Consider the following 21,079-nt stretch of genomic DNA (forward strand, 5'->3'; position numbering starts at 1 on the left):
AAATACTGCCTTATTTTGGCTAGTAAGGAAGCAAATAATTCTGATCCACCGTAAAGAGCGACATTATTAACTCTTTTATTTACGTATCCTAAATGCCCTCTGTAGGCATTACGTGCGACAGGAGGAGTATGAGTATAAAAACGAAATTTCTAATTGTTACTCACAGATCTGTTAACGCAAAATTCCCCGTACTCAAGAAACATCGTGCGTATAAAGAGAGTTTAATGTCAAATGTATAATCTTGCGAGAAAATTTTTATTAAATATGACAAGGCATCAAGGGCGTGAACACACGGCGAGTCATCAGAGATTGTACCTGTCTCTGTAGCAAAGCGGCTTCAATTTCTCATAGAGATTGAAAGAGTTCAAACTACAGTTCATGATAGAGCAGCGTTCATAGATTATAAATACAACCTCCATCAGCCGGAGATCGAACATATTGCGCTACTTTTTGTTACGTGCGAACTTAAAACAAAATTTGTAATAGATTACCGCCAGCTCATCGCCTTTTTCTGTGCAGCACCGCGAGGGACAGAGACAACGTACCTTGGGTAGGCTATCTAGATGTGACTAGAGTGTTGACATGAGATCCTGATCTCGAGCTTGAAATTCAATGTTCTCAAGACGACTATATAGAGGGGAACACTGACTGTTAAGTACATTTTGATTATTAAATGTAAACTTACAATTTTTTTGAAATTTGAGCTCATTAGGGGTGGCGGATATCTTGACAAATTAATGTTTTTCCTTTCTTTTGCGAATTTTTAGCTGGCTTCGTAGTATTGATCACTGACGTCAGAAGGAGATATTCACCACTCGTCGTCTACTGTGCGCTGCTCGCCCTTCTGAGCTGCTGGCGCGCCGTGGACGGTAGCCGCTCGAAAATGTCCACAGTTCAACTATATTTCAGGTAATTGACAAAGTTGTATGCGAGCTAAGTTACCACTTAGAAGCGTTAACTGTTGTGCTGTTAGTAGTGTAGATTTAAGGTCATATTTCTAACATAACAATGCACCGGTCCGCGGCCAAAGAAAAAGGCAGAAGGAACAGCAGAAAGGACGAAGCAGTAAGAAGGAAGTTAGTGACGAGGATGCCACTAAGCTCGGAGAGATAGGGCTTGACCACGGCGCCCATTTTGAAACCATCGCAACAGCAGAAGTCGCAGTTATGGTGTTGTTATAAAGCCTAGATTCAGAAATGCGGTATTCATGTGCCTTGACAGAAATACTTTTTAGTATCCATGTATTCCGCATATGTGTCGAGGACAGCCATTGCTGCCTCCGGTACTGTGCGCCTCGAAGAACGTCGCGGGGGCATTGAGTTGTGGACTACGAAATTCTTACCCTTTACTTCATCTGCCTGCCAGTTACTGTCAAAAGAAACAACACTCAACACCATTAGGGTTACTGTTCCATCAGGAAAGAAGGTGAAAAAAAATGATCGAATGCGGAGTATCCGCTGCTCCACGCTATAGAAGGCGTGTGCTTGTTAGTCGAAGGGGACATCCTTATCCGCTGGCGGACCATTATTGCAAAGCCTAGTGCCACCTTCAGCCAGTGTTCCAAAACAATATCTCGTTACGGGCGAAATACGCTGCTCGAAACTGGGATGCGGCGTACCGGAATCCTGGCTACTGTTTGTAAGAATGATAACACTTGACCCCCGTGAAAAAACTGTCACAAACACAAAATTCGTTTATGGTTTATGAGAATTTTAACGCCCCAAAGCTACTCAGGCAATTGGGACACCGTAGTGAAGGGCTCCGGAAATTTCGACCACCTGTGGTTCTTTAACGTGCACTGACATCGCACAGTACACGGGCCTCTAGAATTTAGCCTCCATCGAAATTCGGCCGCCGCGGCCGGGATCGCACCCACGTCATTAGGGCCAGCAGCCAAACGCCACAACCACTGAGCCAACGCGGGGGCCAAAAACAAAAATTAAGTGTGGTAATTTTATGTAAAAAAGTGTTAACAAGAAAATTGGGTGTGATAATTTTTGATAGAATAAAACAAATTCAAAGGTAAAAAGAAACCTCCGGGTCTTATCGCTAACGGCAGAAATCCAGGATGCATTTCTATCGCACAATTTCAAATTTAGAAAGAAGAAATAATGTACGTCAGAAAAATTCCACACAAAGTGTTACTCAACCTAAGCTGTAGAAATAAAAACAGGTCAATTCGTTTAAGGCCTCTGTCATGAAAGGCATTTGGCATTTGGCTTCAGGTTACTGTATCTCCAGGTACTGTATCTTCAGCAGTCGGGGGGGGGGGGGGGGGTCAGAACACGCCCTGAAATTTACTGAGCACTGCATATACCCCCCTCCTCCCTCCTAGCGGTCTTTTTTTCGCCCATACCATTTATTGATATATTTAAATGTGAAAACGAAAATAACAACAGTGTTGGTTTATTCCCGAGATGATCGATTTACGCTGACGTGGCTCTAAATAGTAAGCGGAAGTTTTTGCTGAAAAGAGTCACTCTTCGCCATCGCGCGACGTATGGCACTGCTTTGAATTGCATGTGCTGTTCAAGCAATTAGAGATACTTGTTCCTGTCAACCTACTTTTTCATATTTTGCATCTCCACAAATGGTCACAAACTATCGCGAAAACGAAAAGTGTTTTTTTTAAGCGCCTCTGCTGCCAGGCGTAGGTTCACTTGAATGGGGTAGAAGTTTTGGCAAATGCCACCCGTTCGCAGTTGCTGACTTTGTGGTAGAGCAGAAGCTTCTGTTTTGTATGTTATGTGAAAATATTGCAAACAGCCGCGATATTTCGTTCGAGTGTTTTTTTGAGAAAATAAATGTTCTTTACTAATCAAGTCCATGGAGTCCTGCGCGCACTCTTACTTTTATGTAGATATTACAGTGAACGAAACAACTAAACCTTCAGCTTCATTAAAGCAGAAAATGACTATGATATTGTTTGGGCACAGGCTTTCTTTCAATATTTTTGTTTTACCGGCGACGTATAAGATCTCCTGAAAACTATTTCTGGCTGCGCCACTGTTCATCATATTAATTACGTTGCTCATGGATTATTCAAAGCGTGATCGCAAATGCCTAGCATTGTCAGCATGTCTAGCTGCCGTTCGAGATCGCCAAAGGCTGTGTGCGCCCACCAGCATAATCCTATTTAGTCACAGGCCGTTCTCACTTTCCACTGGCGAAAATGTGAAAATGTGAGTTCAGACGTCTTTCTTCAGTGTCCGTTGGCGAATATCCAGGAAGATAAACTCCCTTCCAACAGTCTAGAAAAACACGATCAATGGTTTGTGACTCAAGGCAAAGAAAATTATGCTTTGCCTATTGTACAGTCGCCCTCGTACTCTCTAGAGAGCTCGAATGGCGAACTCTGTCCTGCAATTATTACGATGGCCGCTGCCTACAGCGCCCAGAAAAATAACTTTTAAAGACATGGAGAGCTTAACACGATTCATGGGAATGTACATGTACGTTAAGTTCGGGTTTCGAACCCTAAGCAAATCGTGAATGAGAGAAATTCGCTCCGTGATGCCGTTCGAGTGCTATACACAGGCGCGTGGAAGACTGTACAAAGACGCTCTTTTCCTGGAGGTAAGTTTTTGCTTTTGATATATTTATGTGCAATCTAAAGAAAACAAATTTTGCCCCACCCGGCTCAAACACGTTTTTCAAGCGCTTTAAATCATTCTGAACTGAAAGTTCACAGCGTACGGACCTGTACAACGGCACTAGCATTACAATATCACCCAGATCCTCATACAACCTTTTTGAGGGAAACACTGCTAAGCTACTGAAAATATAAATGAGTTACATGAAGTTATCTGAAGTAACCACTACAACCACCGGGCATGCGCTCTGTTGATTCATCCTAGTTGGGTAAATACCTCGCAAACCTACACTGACATACCCTCCGCAACAATGGGTGTGTGACATCATGGAAGGAAAAGAAATCTGCTCATAAGCTGTCGCAAGTAAACTTTAGCCAAATTCAGTCCACTATATTAGTCTGGCCGAAGAAGACTTATTCTTTGCACTTTCTCTCATGTAAACCCCCAACTGAACACTACAAATACATGATGTAATTCCTGCGCGATCACTTGTGAAGAATAAATGACCTTCAGCACATACCACAGCTTGCTCACCAGAAAACATTGAAGCACAATAGCACGTGCATATATATGCAGAGCAACCCTGTGGAAGTTCGTTTTTTCGCGCAGTTCGGCCTCGCAATGCAGTAAGCTTCACTGTTTTTGGAGTACTGCAACGGTACTGTGTATTATTTAACGCTAAAGCCACGTTTGCGGAAATGCCTGGAGTGGCACCCAGTCACCGGGCTTCCTCTAACACAACATAACTTTTTCATAATTTCTACAGCGTTCAGGGTACTGTCGTAATAGGTACAACAAACTGGAAGGAAATCTGAGTACGACATGTTCGGTTATTTGAATTTAAATATACAACATAGAGCTGAACAACGCAGACAACAGAGAAGAGGACAAGAAGGTAGCTACTGTCTTGTTCTCTTCTTTGTTGTCTGCTTTGTTTAGCGCTATGATGTATAATGTCAATAGCTCTGGCCAAAGGCGAACTTCCATGCCGAGAAGATGGAAGTTTCCAACACTGGCGCTGCTCATAGCTTCGGAAAACACGATTCTATAACTAAACAAAATAATATAGCCGAGAGAGGACAACCTTGAAGCACCGATTGTTCTAGATTAATGCTTTTTCCTGACACTTTTCCTTCAATGAGTCCTGTAGCTGGAGACGATGACCTCGACGCCGAGCCAATCATAGTGTCTGATATATCACATGTACCATTGCGGCAGGCTAGTAAAAACGCTTTAATTAGCGCACTTTACCTGAAGGTATAACGAGAGGCAAAGTTGTGGTTATACATAAAGGAGGCCGGCGTGATGATATATGCTTGATAAATCACGTGTACCATTACGACATGTTATTAAAGACGCTTTAATTAGCGCACCTTACCTGAAGGTATAACGAGAGGCAAAGTTGTGGTTATACATAAAGGAGGCCCGCGTGACGATATATGATTGATATATTACGTGTGCCATTACGGCATGTTATTAAAGACGCTTTAATTAGCGCACCTTACCTGAAGGTATAACGAGAGGAAAAGTTGTGGTTATACATAAAGGAGGCCCGCGTGACGATATATGATTGATATATTACGTGTTCCATTACGGCATGTTATTAAAGGCGCTTTAATTAGCGCACCTTACCTGAAGGTATAACGAGAGGAAAAGTTGTGGTTATACATAAAGGAGGCCGGCGTGATGATATATGATTGATAAATCACGTGTACCATTACGGCATGTTATTAAAGACGCTTTAATTAGCGCACCTTACCTGAAGATATAACGAGAGGAAAAGTTGTGGTTATACATAAAGGAGGCCGGCGTGATGATATATGATTGATAAATCACGTGTACCATTACGGCATGTTATCAAAGACGCTTTGATTAGCGCACCTTACCTGAAGGTATAACGAGAGGAAAAGTTGTGGTTATACATAAAGGAGGCCGGCGTGATGATATATGATTGATAAATCACGTGTACCATTACGGCATGTTATTAAAGACGCTTTAATTAGCGCACCTTACCTGAAGGTATAACGAGAGGAAAAGTTGTGGTTATACATAAAGGAGGCCGGCGTGATGATATATGATTGATAAATCACGTGTACCATTACGGCATGTTATTAAAGACGCTTTAATTAGCGCGCCTTATCTGAAGGTATAACGAGAGTAAAAGTTGTGGTTATACATAAAGGAGGCCGGCGTGATGATATATGATTGATAAATCACATGTACCATTACGGCATGTTATTAAAGACGCTTTAATTAGCGCACCTTACCTGAAGGTATAACGAGAGGCAAAGTTGTGGTTATACATAAAGGAGGCCGGCGTGATGGTATAAATAACTATCAACCTTCCTCAGTCTGTCGTGCCTTTTGAAAACTTGTAGTTTTTCCTGAAAATGCGATTCATTAGGTTCATTGAAAAGATAGTCTTCGCTGAAGAGCAAAACTGTTTTCGTGGAAAGAAAACCTACTGAAATTGCATTACACAATGCTAAAGAAAAGTACTTAATAATTTTTACAAAAACTGTGTACAATTCAGTTGCTTTTAATTCCAGAGAGACCTTCACTTTATTTAATTATGGTATTCGGCTCCAGTAACTCCAGTTCTATGGAATTCGAGGCGTGGCAATCAGGTTCATTCGCACCTACTTATCTGGAAGATTGCAATACACGTGCCTCAGTGGCTTCCTTTCCTAGTTGGAAGAGATAACATATGGAATTCCGCGCGGTTTCATTTGGGTGGCTATATTTTTTATTCTTTACATTATTGACATTATACGTATACCACTCACCCCAGACATTATTCTCTACGCTGATGAGACGATTTTTTTTTTCTGGTAAAAACGAAGATGACTTGGTTTGCCCAGCTAATGCATGGCGGAATGAATTATTCACTTGGCTGAGCGTAAATCAACTACAGTTAAATGCATAAAAACGAAATACGTCAACTTTAAACCAAGAAATAAACCTTGTGGTGCAAATATCAAAAACAAATTTAATTTGACGACTCTGTACAAGATTAATGACCCTGCAAAAAGTTTAATGACTGTAACAGACAGGTTATCTGCTTTAAAATTTTCTGGTGTTCCTTTAAAAAAAATTCATGCGGATGCCTCAAATAAATAAGATATACCAGAGTGTACGCAGATCTGTGGAAATGCTGTATAAAATGAGGTGAGTAGTCCCTATCTGGTGAAAGCGTCGGTTATTCTGTGTGATTGTTCAATTTCACCTAAATTACGGCAATGTGAAATCAGTCCATTATACTTGTGTAGCTAAACTTTTCATAGCTATTATGGATGAAATAATACCAGATGCATCTACGTTATGTGATTGCGCTTGCCTAGAAATACTTGCTATTGCATTATAGATGAATCCTTCAAACAAGAGTTATGGTATTCATACATGTATGTATTTAATACCTTACTTCCTTAACACTCACCCATCTATGCTTGCTATCTCGCATCTGTGTAAACCGCGTGGAATCTTTAAACTTCCTTTAGAAGTTACCTCTTGTCATATTCCCTGCAATGAGTATTTTTACTTCTTGCTTCATTAAAAAAATGCGGAAAGTTCAGAAACAGCGACGATCATTAAGTATTTTTTATTTTTATTTCTGTTTTTTTGCATTACCAACTGTGTAATGTTTAATGGTGCATACCCTCACATGTTGAGTCGTGTATGGGTGACAGAGCCCTCACAAGCAGAGCATCTGGCTGTTACCCATGACGGAAAGAATCTGAAAGATTATTCAAAATAAATTATAAGTAAATATTTCTTTATTATGTGATCTTGTAGCATTTATTTTTGGAAGACGATTTAAGGTGGAGTCACGTAACAGGAGAACGCTGAACAAAGGTTGAAAGCGTGAAGATCGTGTTTACCATGAAGAGCGTTCTGCTGAAAATGCACATGTCTTCGTTGGATAATGGAATCAAGTGTGTCTAAATGCTTTCATATTTTCATTTCTCTTCAAAGCAAGTCTTACAGAATGAATTTGTTGTTGAAAAATGTTGTAAATCGACACTTTTGAATCATGGAGTAGGAGATAAGTTTTGGCAGCCAACTGAAATTTAAGATGGCCGCCGCGGTGGCTCAGCGGCTATGGTGCTCGGCTGCTGACCCAAAAGACGCGGGTTCGATCCCGACCGCGGCGGCTAGAATTTCTTTGGAGGAGAAATTCTAGAGGCCCGTGTACTGTGCGATGTCAGTGCACGTTAAAGAACCCCAGGTGGTAGAAATTTCCGGAGCCCTCCACTACGGCGTCTCTCATAGCCTTAGTCGCTTTGGGACGTTAAACCGCATAAACCAACCAACCAAATTTAAGATGACCTATTGGTGACAAAAGGCACTGGACTGTCTCGTGCGGTTACCGGGAGCTGCCCGGAGCACATCGCCGTGCGCTTTCGCGCGCCTGGTGATGAGACCTATGCTTGGCGTCTGTCTTTAATTACAAGCATGACGAATTTCTCACTCGGAGCCGCCGCAAGCCATATTACCACCACTCATCGGTTGTTAGCATGCATTGCTGTCGGGTGCGTGCCGATAGGCGCCGTTGACACATCGGCTATGTGAGGCGCCGCTCACTCGCTTGCACAAGCGCTTGTTAGCGATTATAATCAGGCTCGTCCTCGCCACTTTTCGTGCATACAATCTGAAGGCAATAGTAGGGAATTAAAGCAACAAATACAACACCGCAAAACAACCTATTTCCGCAGCACCAGTCGCGCACTGCTGCCTTTCTCCGTTTGAATAATCAGATAAGACAATGTAAACATTAGCGAGCACTGAGGAGCGCCTGTATTCAATGCGGAAGCAATCAGTGAGTAAGCCAGAAAACTTCCCTCTGAAAGACCCATTCTGCAAAAAAAAAGAAATTTGGAGGGGACACTTATGCTGCGCCTTGACTGTATGACGTTATACCGTTAATGGGTTCATGCCCATATATGCGGAATTCGTCATTATCTGCTTTACATTCATAGACCCCTGGGAGTCCTCATACCCCTTCTGGCTCAGTGGTGCACCGTTTAAGCGATGCGCCACTGCCCTGCGATGATAGGTGCTGCCAGCGGTGGGGGTTATGTGACCCAAGTTGCTCTTCCCGAGAAGCCCCTCGCGATCATTCACAAAGTGGCACCTGCCACAGTGGGAACTTTGCTCATAATCGGGGGTGGGCAGGCTGCGACATGCCACCTAGACTGCTTCCTTGCGGATTTTTATTGGGTTTTTCGCTCACAACCAAAAATTCCGGCAACGGACGCCGGCTTTTCTGCGGAACAGGCGGCTTAACACGTCCGCGTTAAAAATAGAAATCACTGTCTTTCATCAAGAGAAAGACAGTCAATAGACGAATGCATACAAAGAGGATGGTAGCGTTGGCACAAGCATATTCACAGACATTTTATGCTTTGCTTTTTGTATCAAGAATGCTTATTTGGCTGGCTTCTCCTCTCTTACCAAGTGAGTTCAGCTACTTGGCTTTTGCCTGTTTGTTTCGAGCACGTTTAGTACCTGACTTAGCCTCTGTGTTTCGAACTCCTGGCCGCTGGGCTTCACTGCTTTATGAGTCGGCCTCATCGCTAGCGGTACACCGGATCAACAAGCTTCCTATTTGGGCGTCGAAATGGAAAATATCAGCTTCCCGTGGCATGGGAAATCTACGAGCATTCCGCGGGCCACATTTTTTTTCTGAACGCCGGTTGTGGGCGCCACTTCTTCGCACCTCGTGAACACAGCATTTAACCCCACAGCTTCCTCCTTGCGGCATTAACAAGCCTAATGCGGCTGCTGTCACGTGATACGCTCCACCGACGTGCGCAGCAATCGTTCTTTTTACCTGTGCAGCCACAGCGGTACTGTCTCCTTCGCCCCTGCCTACGCGAAGAGCGAGCCGCCGGAGCCTCGGCAAAACGCTGCACCACTTTCTCTTTTTCCTTTATCACTCCGGCCTTCCTGTCTATCCCCACAGCGCGGTTCTGCGTATTTCCTTTCCTCCTTTTCCTCCTCGCTACGCCAGCTGCGGCTAAACCGTCTCCATCTCCCTTCCTCGACGGCGCGCTCCGCTCGGCACAGCAACCGGCGGCGCTCGTTTGTCCAAACCTGTTACGCGTGACGCATTCCGGTTGGCGTTGCACCGCGTAAATGGCGTAAATATATTCATACGTTTCATAAAGTGTACATGTTGCACACATAGTGTGTAGAAGTATCGTTCTCACCTTTGAGTACCTTGCTAACTCCATAGAAGAAATAAGTGAGATAATATACTGTCGAAAAGCACATGTGATTCGCAATCTTCTGACGCACCTTGTGTATACATGCATATAAGTAGTAATCAAGGACGAGTGTACCTCCAGCGTTACAAATATCACGAAGGTTAGAGTAAGCTTCATTCTCGCTACTCCTAAATATAGGACTTCCGCGGATAGTACAAGAGCCCGGCTACTCAGCTCAGAATCAAACCCTACGGACTCTTTACAATTTACAAATTCTGATATTGCTTTAATTTATTATGAGCATCCAAAGTTCCGAATAATTTTACCATCTGCTCCTAATCAGGTACTCTTAGCTATTTAGCCGCAATTAGTAACCTGTACACTACATATTTATCAAGCGATAAAGTCGAAGTACACATTTTACTTCCAGCTTTTAGTCAATTATATTTATTATATTGAGCACTCAGAGTGCACGCACATTTGAGATATTTTCTACACGAACATGCAAACCGCCGGGAATGGAGATCAGCTTTTACGGGGACACTGAGAATAATCTGGAGCGGCCTGTATCGATGTAACCACACTTAATTGATGAAGAAACTCCTTTAGCTCAAATTGGTGCTTTTAAAGTTAGAAAGGCTCAAAAAATAAAATGAAGGTTATTCTTTAATTTTTGAAGCAAACCACACGGTATCAAGGCATTCTTCTCGTCGCAGATCTCTGAGGCTAGGCAACACCGTCATTTACTTCCAATCTGTGACCACGGAGTCCTTTTCGGAGCAGACGTCACGAGTTTGAATGCAGTGGCGGGAATATATGTAAACCCGATTTTCCCCCTAGAAATTCTTATTTAGCTAATGGACAATACAATACAATACAATTTATTCACCAATTTTTCATATAAATAAGTCTGCTGGTGAGCCTAAGCACAAAGCGCTTGTTGGCTGACCTGGCAGTTGGTGGATAGATCTTCAGTAAATTTGTTATCCAAGGCATTGGTCACAGCAGGATTCTGTCCTGCTCGTCACGAAAAAAAAAAGAGAAAATGAGAACAAAAGGAAAGAGGCAAGTAATACATGATAAAGACATCTAAGGAGACAACACGCATGAGGTATGCAAATAGGAACTGTTCACACCTGCAAGCGCATAAAATTGTCATTCTTAGATTGTTGTAAAGCACCACTTCCTAATGCCTCTCACCGTTGTTTCCCTTTGTTCAGTATTGCGGAGGTCGTCATTAAGTTCGTTAAATAGCGCGGGGACATAATAGCTTCTAGTTTTTTTTTTCGTAGTTTGTAGCTTAATGCATCTTTCTATTTTCCTGAGAGTGACTTCTTTGCGTACAGGTACCTTGAAATTACTTGCGAAATAGTGCCTCGCAACTACCGAAAACCGAAACATTTCGCGTACCTTGAGTATGCCTAGTTTGGAGTACTTCACTTTTGTGGAGGCCGTGTGTAAATCTGTGCCGTAACTGATGCTATTTATTATGCTTTTCATCAGTGTATCAATCTTTTGCATTTTGTATTCTGAGCATGTGCCATATAATGTGACTCCATAGCATAAACCGACTCCACTAATGCTTTTTTTTATTGTAATTCTTAAATTGAGAGGACATTTCACTCGCAGCTTGTAAATTAAAGATGCCGTATTTCATAACTTTTTTCTGAAGTGCTCGATATGGTTATTCCAAGTTAAGTGTTGGTCCAAAAAAAGGCCGAAATATTATCAACAAACCCAGAAAGAGTCGCAGAATCCATTGTTGCTAAGACAGTTCTCCGCAATGTCCACCTTCAAATGTACTAAATTAAAAAAAAAAACGTTTACGCGGCGTATTGGCCCGCATACGGTGTGCACTCAGTATGTTGACTCAGGCCCGAAAGCCCAATCTGCGCAGAAGTTGAGGCCATAGAAAAGGAAACTGCGCCTTGTAATTTATTTTCTACACATTTTCCTCTGCGTGGCGGAGCTTAATGATTATAGGCATAGTCTTGGGTTTCTCAGCAGGGCACTTGCTTGGTGTCCGAGGCATGCAGTAGCATACGTTCCAGTGGCAACGGCCTTCCATGCCGAGTAAGAAGCAATACTGCCAACAGCCGAAGCTCAAGACGCAACCGGCCTCGCAGCCCAATAGTGGCCCTGGAAAACAAAAAACCGTAAGGGCGGTGTGCTGCGCGTAACAAAAACGTTTATAATAAATAACAATTACAATAATATTAATAATAAGATTTTTGCATTTTTTGACAGCGGAGAAAGATGCCGTAGTGACAACTTGACAAGACCGCAGGCCCCCAACAGAATACCAATGGAAGCTTCACAATCTGAGCGCAAAATCAACATAATCATAAAAACCACACTAAAATTAAAATGAACTTGCAGAAAAACATTTTTCATTTCACAGGTCATGACGTTCTGAAATGACATTGCGCACTGACGTTTCCAGACCTACAACTTAAGCAGAAACTTCCGACGCAGGTCTGGAGAAAGTGGACGTGCCATGATGGCCGAATCTCGGAACTCAATGCGAAAATGCAACTGAGATCGGTCACTGCGATGTGTGTCTTCGTTGAAAATAGCGACGCAGGGGCCGTTCTGAACTTCTTGCCGTCCTACATGAACGTGTGTTAGTAGGCCGTCGGTTATCTCAAAACGGGACCATAGTAAGCGTGCGTCGAGTTGCATCCTTATTATTCGAAGTATTTTACGCGCATTTTGTGAGAAAACATGCATCTGCACGCTATAGTATCAGTAATTTTGTTCTATAGAGAAACACCCACAAACATTTCAAATACATCCCCTTTCCTTATTTGCCGTCAATAAAGTTCAAGACCTGCAGACTCATCACACAGACAAATTTTGTGTACGTGATTTTTCACTTGTCAATAGCGTCATGTAGCAGAGCGTCTAGATTTCTCCATGTGGGATGCGTTGTGTGCAACAGTTCCATCTATCATGAAACCAAAAACTGTGCTTAATCATTTCTCTCCCTCTCAGCAGAAACAGCCGATTTTGTGGCCAGGGGACAACTATAAATCTCATCAGCGAATAGCAAATCACTCAAGTATCATCCATGTTGCTCTATACCCTACTGCTCTCATCTCAAGCCTTCTGTAAACAGAGGAAGAAGAGCGTTGGAGAGATCGTGTCTTCCTGCCTGACATCACTGCTTACTCGAATTTATTCGTGGCTTTGGAGGGCTATGGTGGCTGTGCAGGTCTTATAAGTACCTTCCAGTTTGTTTGTTTTTTTGCATAAGGCTCTTTTCCACCTTGGTTTCGCAGTGCCTGCATGACTGCTCAGATTTTGACTGAATCAGATGCTTTCTCATGCTATGAAGCGTATATGGACGGTGTTAATTTTGCCTATTGTCGAGTATGCTTTACGAAAGCTTCCCTTATTTGGTTGATTCAAGTTCTAGGCAGTCCTGATAGTATTACCGATTATCTTAGCAAATACCTTGTAGTCAATGGACAGTGAACTGATGGGTCTGTAATTTTTAATGTCCCTGACGTCCCCTTTCGTAGGGATTCAGGTGACATCAGCACTATTCCAAGAATCCGGTACGCTAGAGGTCATAAGGAATAAGGCATCCTCACCAGCTGATTTCCCTCTTTCTATTGTTCCTAAGGCTTTCTTTACTTCCTATTTTGAAAATGGCGGGATGTACAATTCCTGTGAATCACTCACTCTCTCATAAACGTCCTCACTACATTTGCTAATGTCTGGATTTGTGTAGGACTATTCGGCCAATTTCATTCATTTTGATAATGACACTGCCTACCCTATCTCTTAGCACATACATCTAATTTTTCCCTACACCCAACTCCCTGTTGATCACCTTCAGGCCACCTCCGTTTTTTAGGGGATGCTTAAATCTCTGCATATTACTCTTCCTTATGACTATTACATTTCGCTTACTGATTGCATTTGATAGCTCTGTTAGTTCTATTCTCTCTGTGGGGTTTGAGGCATTCATGCTTTGGCGTTTGTAATCAGATCTTACGTGTCCGGAGAGAGCTTGCCGGTGACATATGTAACCATCCTGCCGCGTTCTTGCACTGCGCAATCCGTAACGATACCTGTAGGGTATGCCTCATCGAACATTAATGTCGTCTTCTTCGATTACAGTCGAATCACGCACAAAGCCAGACGAATTAACACACGCAATGCTTCCATAATGACTGTCAGTCGCGGGTTATCTTCATCGACAACAACAGTTACAGACAAGGAGTTTTAGTGCGTTTTTTATTCGATTTCATGCCGTCATATCGAGCTTACAATTTAGCGGAGCAGCGTCAGCCTCCAGGTCGACCTGTCGAAACCTGAGGCGCTTCTTCCTTTGAAATCACTCGAACCCCAGACCAACGAACTCGTGATCTCGTTCTTCTGGTTTACTTGCTCTCCCCGTTAGATCGAACGCTTCTCACTAGCTGGGGCTACGCGTGCAGAGATCATGGGAGATGGATATATGCGTCGACGTGATGCAATGTGTCTATGAGCACTTTTACGGTTCTTATTTGTTCCTTATGGGATGTGTAAACCAGCCAGATCCACAAAAAACCATTAGTAGTTTTATGAATGAACACTTTATGTGCTCGACTTAGCTGTGCTGATAAAGAAAAGCACCATTCGCACCTCTGCTAGTGCAAAATGAAATCAACATTGTGTTTCTTGTAAAAATTGACTTGTGTTCACCCCTTACAATCCACTATTGGTATTGTTTGGACGTTAAAGGATACGCAGAAAGGGAAGCTGCTTAGGACGATTAGTTTGTTGCTCTAGATGTTATGTTTTTTGAACAATCGACTAGTAGCGTAAACGCGGAAGGCAAGCAGCTATATACTTGGATGCTTTGAGATTGTGCGGGCAAAGTGCTCTGTGTAGTCAAAAAAGAATATACGACAGCTGCTGTGAACGGGCGTTCTCTTCACTAGATGTCCTATGATATGTCCCGAGGAACGTTCTTCGTTTGCTGCTTACAGCTGCACAGCGCCGCCACCTTACAATGAACTAGGATGCTGGGTTGAAACTCCATTTAATTGCAAAGATCGACAGGTGTTATTTAAGCGAACAACCGCGAACATTTTGATCGTGTAACCGCCCGTGCACCGCCTGTTTCAGTGACAGGTCTGAAGGCGCAGCTTTCCCTCTACAAAATATACCAGGTGTTTCAGCGAACACTTTCAAAAATTTTCAAAAAAAGGCTTTTTGAAGTAAAAATATGGCTTTTGCGGCATAGTGTTACTAGTGTTCGCGGACACCAGAAAACTGATGAATTGTCTTAGGAGGTAAGGTGCTTAACTAGTTTTTAATAATTAACTTTTTAACTAGTAGAGCTAGGTGCCTAATTGCAGTTAGATATTTATAGCCGGTCGTTAGGAATGACCATATCAGTTTTTATAATTTCGAAAACGCGATTAATCTCGCCGCTGTGACTCGACAAAATCTGTCTGCATCGTTCTAAAATACATGCACTTTCAAAAGTGTGGTGGCAAAGCGATCCCTCCAGTGCACGTAACTGGTCGAAAAAGCCAAATTTTGTCGAGCCAAGCGCCAAGGATGATCCCGTTTTTGAAATTCTAAAAACTGATAGGGCTATTATAAACGACCGGCTACAAATCTCTAATTGCAACTAGGCACCTAACTCTGCTAGTTAAAAAGTTTAATATTAAAAATTAGTCAACCAACTGACTACTTAAGATGACTCACCGGTTTTCTGGTGTCCGCCAACACTAGTAATGCTATGCGGCAAAAGCCATATTTTTACCTCAAAAAGCCAATGTTTGAAAAGTTTTGAACGCTGAAACACCCGGTATACTCCATGACTGCCGTTTCACGTCCAATCTGTAGGTGGCTAACATTACAGCTGCTTTGTAGAAGAGTCATCTCGGACTTGTTTTAACGCCCATTTTGTTTCGCAATTCAGGTGCAAGAAACCACACCACTTTAGACTGGAAATCAACAGGGACGCATGATAATTTCCGATTTCTCCAGCAAATAGATAGAAGACTTACCGACATGCACTGTTGCCACTCCGTCCACCAAAGTTTCGGGCTCAATCATCTCTGCGAATACAACTGCAGGTCGTAAAAAGAGGCATTTCAGAAGAGTAGGCAACAATTCCGTTATTAGAAAGACAACAAGACACGGAAAACGTCATTCACGCGACACACATGGTGCACGCCAGCGTTTCGTGTAGCGAAATAATTATGAGGTCATTCGAGGTCAAGCCAAGGAACTTAAATAATGTGCCTTGTCTGAGCCGAACCAGCACTTAAAAAGAAGTTCCAAAGGTTCAAGACCTTTCATTGAAGCGCAAGTATGGCTGCTTGTATTCGGAGAGCAAACAGACCGACGTGTTAATAGAAACTTTTAAAGAATTCGGTAATTATAATTAATTTCGAAATTTCTAAAGCTGCGTAAAAACCCTTTAAATAAAAAGGTTGTATAGCATGAAGTCAATCGTCATATGGCACAGTTTTTGAAGGATATCTTGAATATTAACGCCTTCTCGCAGCTCTTAAGTGTGTACGTAGACTATATTTCAAACAAAGGATCTCATTTGTTTCCGGAGCTTAAACAATGCCTTCTAGCAAGTTTCAGTCTTGAGCGCAGAGTAGGTTTAATACGATTAAGTGATGAGTGGTTTAAAAAGATTTTCAGTACTGCATTAGGAGCTACTTTGACTTTTCACACGCATCGTTTCAGGTCTTGCCTTACCATCGTTTGCCTTCTTATTTTGCCAAATTTTAGCGTATGCTCTAAGATAAAAACTGTTGCAGCGTCTATTTCACTTCATACCACTCTCTTTTGTTGTTATGTTTGAAACCGCTTTTCTCCCTAGCGCCTCTGGGCTTGACGACATAATAAATAATTATGAAAACCGGCCGACCGGTACCATATCGGCGTCAAAAAAAAGAAAACCACAACAAATATTGTTGACAACTAGTCAAAGTGCACCTAATTACAGGCTATTGCAAGAAGCTCCGTTTTCAAAGAAGGAAGCTACCTTCCGCATATTTTAAGCACAGACATTTTTTTCGTGCCCCAGTATGCATATTACAGCAGCCGTGCTCGAGTGTACGTCAATGGCTTCAAGGATTTTAAATTATGATAAAAATTTAAATAAACTAGCATATCAAAACATTAAGCATCTTCTAACAAAAAGTTACGCATTAATAACCCTATGTGGGAAGTGTAATAGTCTTTGTTTTAAGCGCTACGAGAGCAGCTGTAAATGGCTGCGAATTTCTGCAAGACGTGACAAAGTTAATAAATGCAAAATTATTCCGGAGCTGCCATCTGAAATTGCAGTTGTTCGTATCGCACGAAGTAATTTGCATTCGTGTCTTCTCTTCTCCAAGAAAGTCACAATGCAGAATCGGCACATGCAATGTCATCACTCAAATAATCACCATTGCGAAAAACAAACCTTCATCAGCACGATTATTCATCACATTGTGGCAATAGACAAAGGCTAACAACTACTTACGGTGTTAGTACAGGCTGTCGTCATCGTGAGGCGGCTGTCCTAAGAGGTTTTTTTTTTTAACTAGCCTTCTTTCTGTCGCTTTCACTCACGAACAACGAGAAGAAATTGTTTTTCTTTCCTATCGTCGCACCAATCAAAACATTTTAGCCTATATGAAGAAGATAAGTAATGACGGGGCTAAAATTTGATCCTAACTCTTTGAAGTGAGGTCATTGTAGAAGGCGCTAGGCGAAGAGGCGTTTTATAGACGCGTCTTTCCGCAGCCCACCTTGGTTTCATTTCGGATTCTTTTGTCAGCTGTAGAATGCAATATCAGTGCTGCGCTTTTTCTCATTTCTGCTCTTCAATGACGGTCATGCCATTTAGGAGCTGTGCGAAGCGAAGAAGCAATTTATTCCAGCCTTTCCTAAGCGAAGTATATTTATGTGCATGATATTACGTGAGTGCTCATACCTTTTCTCAGCATTGCTTACAACCTATATGACAATGAAACGTTTTGCTTACCTGCCAACGCGGTCAGGAAGTTCAGCACCACCTCAAGAGCCATCGCGCCAAGTAACGGCCTACCTTTCAGGTGAGCAGATAGTGGGAACATATTCATCTTGAAGGAATTCCCTGAAGCGTAGAAGCATAAATATTTTTCCTACAGTATGTCATTTTGTGTGTTCCTCCGTGCTTTTCTCACGAATATGACAAACAGCGCAAGCGAAGTCTTTCCCAGGAATCTGTCCGTCTGGACCTACATGATTATTTCTTTTAGCAATGCCTGAGCAGAGGATATCCAGGTGTTCTCAATTCAAAGGTAAGGCAAACACATGCGCGTTCATTGCATTTTTTTTTATCACCGAATGAAAACGATGTCCTCTTGTGGCCTCTTGAAAAGCTTTGGGCATGAATAACCGCTATTCCTCGCGTTCAACTCAACGATTCTCGTGAAAGCTAGCCTTTCCAGGAGTTAGTCTGGGGAGCTCAGTAGCTCTTCGTCTCACATATCCGTCATCCAGATTTCTTGCACGCCTTGTCGCCACCAGGTGTTCTATAGTCATGTTTTGCTGTATAAATACTGCACGCAAACCACTTTGCTTAAGACGATATATATGGCGCAGGTCCACTTGTGACACCTAAAATGAATGTTTTGGCACTAGAAAACCTAAAATGAATGTTTTCGAAGTTTTGAAGTGTTTTAGGTTTTCATTTCAAGAGTACAAAGAGTGAATAAAGAAATGGTATTAGAGTCAGAGTCCAGGATGTGAAGAATAATATTCACTCTCCAACAGCATTTGAATATTTACCAAATTTGATACAGGAGAAGCGGAATGGCAGGTCAGCTGTCGCAATTAGCCCTCCGAAAGCATATAAAGGGCGAACGTAAAAAGATATTGTAGTATTACAAAGAACAAGCCCATGAGATAAATATAGATGCCTTCAACAAATATAGACTTAGATCCGTAACGGGAGAAATATTCGGTGCCTATAGCTCAAAATATAACACTCGAATGAAATGGAAACAAAGAAAGAAGGTAAGAGAAGAGATCTTCGAAATTAAATACGTTATAACTGCCAACGTTACTAGATTACCTGGCCAGTTTGCAAACTGCGCTGCAGTTCGGCGGCCAAACGTGGCCCCATTCGGCTCCCTCTCGTGAGGTGGAGCTTTCGACGCTGTTGGCCCGCTCCGGCCGGTCTCTCGTCACACGAACTATCGCTATGAATGAGACGAGCGCGCCGTGTTTCACGCCACTTTAAGCCGGTAATTCCTGTTTAACGATGATATTTCCAAGATAGGGCACAAATATTATTCTGAATGTGCAACTACAGTGGCATTAAGGCTGCGCGAACGGTCCTGGGCGGCAGAGGTACGATCGGGATGTCTGAATAATTAGCTATTTCGATGAGACGTCTGGTTCTTTGTCGGGTGTAGTTTTTTGTTTCATTTACTTCCCTACAAACTAAATGACTATTTGCATGCGGCGAACCACGACATGGTAAATCAGACGCATGCTGCCGAAAATATCCGAACCTAAGGCCAAGTACCATTGGTTTGAAGCAAGACAGTCAATGATGCATACGTGCTTTTTAAAGAGAGATGCAGGACTACCACAGTGAAACTTCGACGTTATTAAAGTGATAAAACGCGAAAAATGACGGTAATAGCACAGGTGAAATTAAAGCAGTTTATTCAATTCATGTAGGAAAAAAAACATATACTTCTTAATGAGAGCCACTTTTAATGGGCCAAACAGTTCCAAGTGACGTGCTTTTATAAGAGACAAGGGACGTGATAGAGAAAAAGTGCATTCTTGTAGTAAGAACAAAATTCAGTACCTGACAAGTGATTACGCTATGTCCTCAGCACAACCAAATCGAGCAAGGCTGCACTTCTGTAGCTCTTCCAGCACTTTCCAGAAAATGTTTACAGCCTTGGCGATCGTCAGTCTGAATTGTGGTCGCACATTACGTAGAACGCTTATCTTGCCTTGGTTTGGGAGCAGACAGGTCGACAGCTGGGCCGCACCGACTCACGGACGCATAGCTCGGGTGCACCGACGCTGTTGCGCTTCTGTGAGTTGCAACCGGAGCCAACGCTGCACGAGCTGCGTCGCTCGAAACGCACTTATATACATGTGGCAAGGACACAGAGGAGCAGAGATCAACTTGCAGCGCAGTTTAGCTCAATACAGAAACGCCAGGCACAAAAACGCTTAGCTTTAGTCTTCGCTGACGTGGTCAGCGCGGCTACTGTATCGAGAAGCCGGTCAAACAGCGACGAGAGCGCCCCCGCTCGGCAGTACAGGCAAGGGCGACATAGCGGCGTCGGAGTTTGCAAACTGAAAAAGCAATCTAGTAACGTTGCTTACTGGAGCACTGTACGTGGCTGTTCCGAAGCGGAGGTGTATTTGTACTTATACGCTTTCAGGACCTTCTGAAATAAAAAGAAAGACTGGATGCCTTAGTTATCAGAAAGCGGAATGTATACCGCACTTATCTAAAAATTCGAAATCTTGTGGCTTCTATTTAAACTCAAACTTTCATCATCAATCAAGTTGCACTCCTGATTGACATTGGAAAAGAAGCTGGGAACGTTCAGGGGAATCTTCATTGCAACATCGTGTGTTAGCGACAGAAAGCCAATGTGAGTTCTGTAGAAAGCATAAGCATTAAATGCGATGGTACAATCACAGCTGCAGTGCCAAGAAAAAAAAACATTACCAAAACACACCTGCAACCGGCTCAGAGGAATTTGTAAATTTGTACAAAATTCACAAATATTAAATATTATACTTTTGCACTCGATAACTTGTTATATATTATGCATATGCTGTTCTTTTTAACGCACCGCAAGGGGTTTCAAACACAAAGTTTCTTGCGTTGTTTCAATTCCCTATTTTAACCAGAGAAGCATTGTTTATGCCCTGTTTAGTTTACAGTTTATGGTTTAGGCGGTTTAGCGTCCCAAAGCGACTCAAGCTATGAGGGACACCGTAGACGCAAGTTTTGGAAATTTCGACCACCTGGGGTTCTTTAACGTGCACTCACAGCACACAGTACATGGGCGTCTAGAATTTCGCCTCTATAGAAATTCCGCCGCCCCGGCCGGGATCGAACCCGCGTCTTTCGGGTCAGCAGTCGAGCGCCATAACCACTGGGCCACCGCGGCGGCCTTTCTTAGTTTCGCAACATTAGTGAACAACAATTTTCGGGCGGCTCTCTCTCAATAAATGGTTTAAACTATATTACAAAACAATGTATTTCATAAAAAAAATGTTGAACTTAGAAAAAGGTGTGTT

General features: G+C 42.6%; 1 protein-coding gene across 1 annotated transcript; it reads right to left on the bottom strand.

Moving 5' to 3' along the window:
* Positions 1-11,741: 11,741 nt before the first annotated feature.
* LOC149344165 (uncharacterized) lies at positions 11,742-17,838 on the bottom strand. The gene is made up of 3 exons (XM_089542566.1): positions 17,796-17,838; positions 15,814-15,876; positions 11,742-11,938 (listed from the first exon to the last, which is right to left on the bottom strand). Exons 1-3 carry the CDS (start codon positions 17,836-17,838, stop codon positions 11,742-11,744), a joined length of 303 nt encoding a protein of 100 aa, XP_089398692.1.
* Positions 17,839-21,079: the final 3,241 nt, after the last annotated feature.

Source organism: Amblyomma mixtum, chromosome 5 (genome assembly GCF_055824585.1).
Source record: "Amblyomma mixtum isolate Tamu chromosome 5, ASM5582458v1, whole genome shotgun sequence".
NCBI classification, from domain to species: domain Eukaryota; kingdom Metazoa; phylum Arthropoda; class Arachnida; order Ixodida; family Ixodidae; genus Amblyomma; species Amblyomma mixtum.